Here is an 8,752-nt window from a genome sequence, read left to right as displayed (position 1 = left end):
AAATTTCTAATATCTGCAAAAATATCTGTATCAGTACACCTTCTTCATTTTCAAGATTCAAGATTTTTATTTGTCATATAGCCATGTATGTGACAAATAAAAATCTTGAATCTTGAAGATTAAGAAGGTGTACTGATATAGATATTTTTGCAGATATTAGAAATTAATTTTACTTTTTTTTAATAAAATTGTTAATTGGTCACACATGTACCTGAGGACATTTAGTAATGTATATTTTAATAAAAATGTGTAATAAAATTAAAACAATGTATATTTATAAAATTGAAATGATCAAACTAAATAACTAGAAAGGTGAACAGATATAGAAATTTGGGCTGATGTTGTTAATTTTTTTAATAAAATTATTTTCCTAAAATTAAAATATTTATATAAATATATGTCAAATTAAAATTATTTAAAAAAAATATTCTGGACAGATATTTATGTCCAGTCATTTATGTTTTAAATACAATTAATTTATTAAAATTAAAATATTTAAATAAAAATATATCCTTTTTTTTTATTCGTAGTAACCAGTGTATTTGATGCCAAATGTACCTGAGGGCTCTTAGGAATTTATTTTTTCATAAAAATTTGTAATAAAATTAAAACAATATATATTTGAGTTGTGGTGTGTTTTTGTATAAAAAAAAATTTGGGTAAAAACTCAATAAAGATTAGAGCCCGACCGATATGGGTTTTTTGGGGTCCGATGCCGATACCGATATTAGGGAGTAAAAAAAGACCGATATCGATATATCGGCCGATATTCTTTATGTGTAGGCTATATTATAGTACAGTATAGTCAAATGTTTGGACACACTTCCCATTCGTGTGTTCAAACTTTTGACTGGTACTGTATATAGAATACAGTATATAGCCTACATAAACAGAATATATATACATAAACACATTTTTTGCAATGATAACTCAAATGTGGTGATCAAACACATAATGATGTGACAAACATAGGCCTATGTAATGGAGGCAGGGTATTTAACAATTTAACAATAAACTTTATTATTCAAAATGAGTCTGACATCAGTGCACTTAACAGTAAACTTCACTTCATTTATTATAAATAACTTAACACAAATAGAACAAAATATATATAACTTGAATTAAGAAATTAAACAAGGTAACTGTGTAGGGCAAGCAAGCTACTGCCAAACCAACAGGGGCAGGTTAATGCAGGAAGCACAGCTTTTCCAAATGTAAACATCTAAAATGAATAAATAATAATAATTAATAATTTTTTTTTTCACAAACTCTGTGTTGTGTATTTTCTGGTAATCCAATGAACATGCAGAACATTCGTATTTAAATCGTCTTTTTGCAGTTTAATATTTACAGACGCAGTCTATATATATATGTACTGACCTGTTTTTTATTTATCAAAAATAAGACAAATTCCATGAAATTCCGCGTTATAAGCCTACAGTAAATTCCGTTTTTATGACTAGATTCCACGATTCCATCCATGTTTTCTGCATCGCGGAAATCATAGGGCCCTACTAATGTAGCAAACGAATATGATAACTCATTGTGCGAGTAAAAGACGGGGACATTGTTGTTTATTTACTTAGCATTGAATCTCTCCAACTAGATGACAACGTAGCGTAAAATCACCATTCAACAGACTCAAGCCACCACCGCACTGCCGTCTATTGGACTGCAGAAAGATACTATCTGCTACGTTACTGACTGTACTGACAAACTATGCTGACACCGTGTCCGCGCCGCAGCAGAACGCCACAAAGCGACCGTTAAAATTATATGCACCAAGAGCTTGTAACACTCCAAAGAGAAAGGAAAAAATGAAATCGCATCATATGACCCCTTTAATGCGCCACAGACGCGTGCCGTGATGCGCAGACCAGCTCTAGTCACTAACGTCACTGAATCTGCTGTTAAAAATGAACCATCCATTCATCATATCATCATGCAAAACTAAGAATTAGAATCATTGTAATGTGGCGACCAAATATAGGTGCAGGTGGGTGGCGGGCGGATTATTTGAAGCAGCAGACTCGGGTGAAGTTTGAGCTCATGCGCGCATCTACACTACAATATATTTAAAAAAAAATTCATATCGGCGGCATATTCGCCGATACCAATATATCGGCGACAGGCTCATATCGGCCGATAATATCGGCTAAACGAATTATCGGTCGGGCAAGATATGTTATACAAAAAAACAATATACATTTAAAAATTGAAATAATCAAACTGAATAATTAAGAAATTGCACAGATATAGAGATGTAGACGGATATTAGTAATTTATATTTAAAATAAAATTATTATATAAAATAATGTAGTTGATGCCAAATGTACCTGAGGACTCTTAGGAATTCATTTTTTAATTAATTCACATCCTATTAATTCAACTACATTGAGTTTAACAATAATAATAATTTTAAAAATATTATTATTAATTATTATTAATCATTTAAAAATACAATTTAATAAAATATTATATATAAACGTATATAACATTACAAAATTTTTTTTATAAAATATTATATATAAATATTTATAACATTACAATTATTATTATTATTATTATTATTATTATTATTATTATTATTATTATTATTATTATTATTATTATTATTATTATTATTATTATTATTATTATTATTATTATTATTATTATTATTATTATTATTATTATTTAATAGCCAGTGTAGTTGCTGGCGCCTGTACCTGAGGACTCTTTGGCTCTTCAGGAGGCTCTGGAGTCCCAGCAGCCCCTCTTTCCTCTCGGACCAGTTGGAGCTGGCGCAGTGGTTCAGGATCTCGGCCATGTCCTCCGTCTGACGCAGGTGCTGCGGGGCGATGCCGTTACGGGAGCTAAAGGAGCGTTCGGAGCAGGCGCTGGATGCGTCGCTGTTGGCGTCGTCATCCGAGTGCATGCCGGGAGATTCGTAGCGCCGGCGCATCGGTCTCTGCTACAGCACAGAGACACGAGTTACATAAACCACACACACATCTGTCAAATATTACGCAGACTACGCCACCATGCATGCAACTAACATCTAAAGGAACTAACACGGATTTGACAGAAAAGAGACATGCAAAGGATTTATGCTCATGGATGTTTTTGAACAATTGCATGCATGTGAATGTAAGTGAATCACACGGCCAGGGAAAACTACTCAAAATCAAAAGAAATAAGTAAAAACATACACTACCATTTACAAGCTTGGGGTCAGTAAAGAAATGAATACTTTTAGCCAGCAAATACTCATTAAATTGATTAAAAGTGACAGTAAAGACATTTATAATGTTTCAAAAGATTTCTATTTGAAATAAATGCTGTTATTTTGAACTTTCTATTCATCTGTGAATCCTGAAAAATAAAAATGTATCAGTTTCCACAAAAATACTCTGCAGCACAACTGTTTTCAACATTGATAATAATCATAAATGTTTCTTGAGCAGCAAATCAGCATATTAGAATGATTTCTGAAGATCATGTGACACTGAAGACTGGAGTAATGATGCTGAAAATTCAGCTTTAAATTAATTAAAAAAATTAAATTTTATAATATATTCACATAGCTAACAGCTATTCTAAATAAAAAAAAATATTTCACAATTTTTACTGTATTTTTGATCAAATAAATGCAGCCTTAAAGCTGCAGTCTGTAAGTTTTGCCTCTTTGTCGCCATCCTGTTTGAAACCTGCAATTGCAGTTATTTGCAGAATTATCTTCTTTACGTGGGTTGTGCATCGGTACAGCTCCTCATAAAAAGTAAATCTAACGATTGCAAAGTTAGCTCGGATCACGTCCAAAAAAAAAAAAAATGCAAAGACCAACAGAAAACATTTTTACAAGTTTACAAAGTAAAGAGATAGTTTTGAACACTGACTGGTTATGTACTTGCTCAATAATTGATTTTGGATCATTTTTAACAAAAAACAAGTTAGCTTTAACACTAGAACCTCCACTTGGGAAATGTTAACCGTGGCTGTTTTTCAAATGTACATAACAGATTTAAAATAAAACATTCAAGTCTCCCAGTCATTGACTTTTACTAAAATTATGTAATTTACAATCCAATGTTGTTAAAAATTATTTCAGTAAAACCAGATCAAAAAAACGGGGCATTTATACCTATAAGCGCCAGCAGGTCAAATTTACTCACCTATATAATGCATGTATTTTCACGCTGTCATTTTCTTGCCGCTTATGTTTTAACATTGTACATTTCTAGGCAATGCCTTTCACTCACTGATTTACCGTTTATCAGTTTCATAAATAAAGTCAAAATGACTAAAAAAAAGGCGATCTATGGAAGGTAGGTATTAGAAACACTAAATGCCATGAGTGATGGAGAGTCTGATGGTAAGTTATGCGTCCTGGGTCAGCCCAGCATCTGATCCAGATATCATATTTACATGTTTTAGCCTCACGTTACTCTAATTGGTCAAACTTTGGTTTAATTATTTAATTTTTGTCTTGCCATGTCGTTTCTTCTTCGCTACTGTGTTGCTATTCTAGTCTGGCCGTTTCCTAAAGAAAAAAAAATCCGATCTATGATGTAATGAATAAAACCATTTTTTGATTACCCAAAGTTCAATGGTGTTGTTCTCTTATTCAAATTATAAATGATATAACTAAACAAATTAATAAATATTTAGGTGAAGCTGTGCGCTTGAATTTGTCATCGCATCATCCTATGCAGTGTGGTGAATTATTGTTGCTCATTATTGTCTATAGGCTGTTTTAGTCACTCATAGCATGGGCTATCTTAATATATTGATTAATGACATTGTGTTATAATATTACACCACCCAAATATTTAGGCTACTACCTTCTAATTTCCGTTATCAGTGCAGGCTTTTTTTTTTTTTTTAGCTTAGGCTACTGACCGTTATGGATTAGTGTAGCCTGCATTAAAAAGTCTTGAAGTTAAAACAACAGGATAAAAATATAGTTGATGACTAGACATAATCATTTCATGACTCTAGACACTTCTTTGTGAAGACAGTAGCATAATACAGTGAAATAATATGTTCTTTAGCCATATAAATACAGTTGTCATGTGCGTGGGTAAAATTTACCCGCTGGCGCTTTTAGGTATACAGCGACCTCTGGCGGTACTAGTGTTAAGGAGCAGAAGAGACTTCTTTCAAAAATATTAAAAAATCTTACCGACCCCAAACTTTTGACTGTTAGTGAAAATATTTTTATCGGAGAAAATGAAGGCTATTTTTTAGGACCGTTATGACTTCTTTGCATTGTGACATTTTCATCTTATATTATACGTTTGTATGAAATGCCACAGGCATGATTGAATCATTAAATAAACTACAAATCAAATGAAATGATGATGAACATTTTGAGAGCAGAATGCACACAATCAGGTGTCCATAAATCTACTACCTTATTCCTGGAGTCTACTAAAAGCTGAAAGGTTTCCAGACAAACGCAGAGGGAAAGTAAAGACAAACACATCAGGAATATGCTCACATATGACAGACAGACTGGAGATTAAGCACGTGATTCTCACCAGAGCGTCTGCCACGGCCGCCTCCACCTCCGTGCCCGTGTTCAGGATCCGCATGGCGTTTACAGATGCCGAGATCCGCGCCTGATGGATGAGACCGAACCGATCTGACAGAGACGGAGAGAGAGATTAATAACATAACATGCAACATCAATGTCAAGTAAAACTAAACACAGTCACTGCATGCTTTTCATTCATCAGCATCACAGCACACAACCACAAAGATTGATTTGACTGAAAATAATGCAAACAAAATTCTGCATGTAAGAAAACAAATCAAGAAATGACAGAAAACTGATGAAACAACATCAGTCAAAACAACAGCAGAACTTTCTAAATTAAACACAGATATGCAACGGAGCCCAACAGTCTGAAATAATGCTGAAAATGTATGATTCAGATCTAATTCAAATGATTAATTATTCAACCCTGGAAATAAAAAGCCCAGAAATAAACAAAGTTTTAGGATTTTTAACGAATGCATGAATTACATAAATAAATAAAAACAATTACAAAACAAATGCATAAATATTAAAATATAAATATTAAGCTAAAACTAAAAACATTTTCGTTACTTCAAAAAAATCATTATCTGAAATAAAATGAAATATAGAAAAACGTATTTTATTTCAGCTAAATAATTTCTAATTTTCAATTAGATTAACGTGATGTACTAAAATAACTAAATTTAAAACCGAATAAAAATTAATAAAAACTATGTAAGTAAAAAACAAAAACTAATAAAAATGACAAAAACACATTACAAAATTATTAAAATGTTAACTAAAATTAAAATATAAGAATATAAAATAATTTTAAATATTAATACAAACTGATATTGATCTGCATATGAATATCATCAGAAGGCTGAAATAATAAATAAATAAATAAATAAATGTTGTCAAATGGACAAGAAATATAATGCATGTAATTTAATAATGTAATTTTTAATAAATTAAATTAGAAATTTTTTAATAAATTAAATTAGAAAAATACAAAATATAATTTATTACACTTTTGGTCCCCACTGTATATTAAAATTATATGATGGCAAATGAGACATACATATTTATTTTTTCACACAAATAAAAACTTCACATAATATTCCACTAAAAATAAATAAAATTAAATAAAAATAAAACAAAATTAAATTAAACAAACAATTTTAAAAAAGCACATTTCACAATAACAAAGAAAGCACAAAAATATAGCAAGCATAAATGAAACAAAAAGTTATGAAGGTGAAAAACAAGCGTCTAGTTCACATCCAGGGAAACTGAGCTGGTTTGATTCAGTGTTAAAGCTTCATTAATGAATGTAGAGCTGGTCTCTGGCGCCACCGTGTGTTTGAGCTCATCACACAGGAGTCTAAATCAGCTGAAACTCGCTCTAAACCTGGATGTGACTGATATATACACCTCTGAACAGGTTCAGCATGAGCCCTGTTAAAAACACTGATGATCTAGATTCTGGTGCCGTGACCCGGACTCGTGCAATCACCTGTCTGCAGGACACCAGCGGCCGTCAGAGCGCTGGTGGAGCGCGAGTGTCTGTGGGATGCTGGGAAGGATCAGGTCACACACATTTCAGAAACAAAACCTCATTTGACACGTGACAGTTATTTCTTTTAGCTCACTAACACACTCACAAACACAGTGAAATGAAGAGAAGTTATAGGAAAGGAAATATATGAAATCAACTGGTTAGATTTTAGAGTTTGAGGAAGGACTGGATGACATGTTTGCATTGATTTAGCTGGCAATATTAAATTAGACAACACTGTGAATATAGCAACAATTGTAATAGAGACTTCATGAACACTTTGAACTTGATGGCCAATTTAAAAGCCTATGTCATAGTTTTCTTATGTATTAAGATGCAGTAAATATATATATGTAGATGATATAATGCTGTTGTTTTATGTTTTGTTATATTGGTGCATTAAAATTATCAAATATTCTAATACTATTTCAGAACAAATGCATAAATGATAACCAGGTTTATTATATTTCACTAAACCTAAAACTAAAACCATAAAAACATTTTTGTTACTTGAAATAAATGTTAACTGAAATAAAATATCATAAAATAAAACATAAAAATTATAATTTGTATAATAATTCAATAATTAGTTGAATAATTCAATTCAACTTCCCCTTTCAAGAAGATTATAAAAATAGGAAAAAATATGTAAAATATACAAATAATAATATTAACATAATATATACAGTATTATTACGACTATTATTTATATTCAAATTCACCTTTTAAGAAAATCATTAAAATGACAAAATATATAAAAATATACAAATAATATAATGTAATATAATATAATATCATTTTATTTCAGCTAGCTGACAAGGCAAGTATTCTTATTGAGCTAAACTTGATGAATTCAAATAACGAAAATGTAACTAAAAATTTATATTAAAAAAAACTATACAGACATTTAAAAAACTAAGAAATATGACAAAAACACACAACAAAATGACTAAAACTTAAACTAGAATTAAAATGAAAATGGAAAATTCAAAATAATTATTAAAACTATAATAGTATCTCAGTGATGCTAAAATAACACTGATATTGACCTGTATATGAAAATATCATAAAAAGGCTGAAAAATATTAGCATATATTTTTGTCATATCATTCAGCCCTAGTTTCATGGGAAATTAAAGGTGAAAGAGAAACATTTAGATCCAAACTCCTAAAGCCAAACCCATTCAGATAAGTGAAGTGTGAGTAAAGACATGCGCAGGAGTCTGGTCTGGTCTGGTCTTGGGCTCTTACCCAGCGGACTGAACCCTCGAGCCGGACTGGTGTCTCTGCTACTCTCCCGACTGGTGTCACGACTACAGCCCTGACTCATGCTGGGCCGCGGAATACGACTGGCCCGCACTGACACACACACATGCACACACACACACACAGACACTCGCACACACACAGACGCACACACACACACAGACGCACACACACAGACGCGCACACACAGACGCGCACACACAGACACACACACACACACACAGGGAGAATGAGACCGTGAGGAAGATTCGACAGCAGTGATATTAACAGATCAGATGGTGAAGTGCAGTTTAAAATATGACATTACATATGATATTAAAATTAAATTTCCCCTTTCAAAACAATCACAAAAATATTGTATAAAATATATAAAATATACAAATAACAATAACATATAATAATTATTATTATTAACTTCCCCTTTCA

At 31.7% G+C, this 8,752-nt stretch overlaps 1 protein-coding gene across 1 annotated transcript in view; it reads right to left on the bottom strand.

Annotated features, from left to right (window-relative positions):
• Positions 1-8,752, bottom strand: part of LOC107702518 (CLIP-associating protein 1-like) — a 71,333-nt gene that overhangs the window by 19,107 nt on the left and 43,474 nt on the right. Inside the window, exons 22-26 of the mRNA XM_016504896.1 lie at positions 8,312-8,419; positions 7,020-7,079; positions 5,523-5,626; positions 5,396-5,419; positions 2,709-2,953 (exon numbers count right to left, since the gene is read on the bottom strand). Coding sequence (XP_016360382.1) covers positions 2,709-2,953; positions 5,396-5,419; positions 5,523-5,626; positions 7,020-7,079; positions 8,312-8,419 — 541 coding nt within the window. The remainder of the gene's footprint in view (positions 1-2,708; positions 2,954-5,395; positions 5,420-5,522; positions 5,627-7,019; positions 7,080-8,311; positions 8,420-8,752) is intronic.

This window comes from Sinocyclocheilus anshuiensis, unplaced genomic scaffold (assembly GCF_001515605.1).
Source record: "Sinocyclocheilus anshuiensis isolate Anshui unplaced genomic scaffold, SAMN03320099.WGS_v1.1 scaffold21, whole genome shotgun sequence".
NCBI classification, from domain to species: Eukaryota; Metazoa; Chordata; class Actinopteri; order Cypriniformes; family Cyprinidae; genus Sinocyclocheilus; species Sinocyclocheilus anshuiensis.
This window is presented reverse-complemented; position numbering and strand designations above follow the sequence as displayed.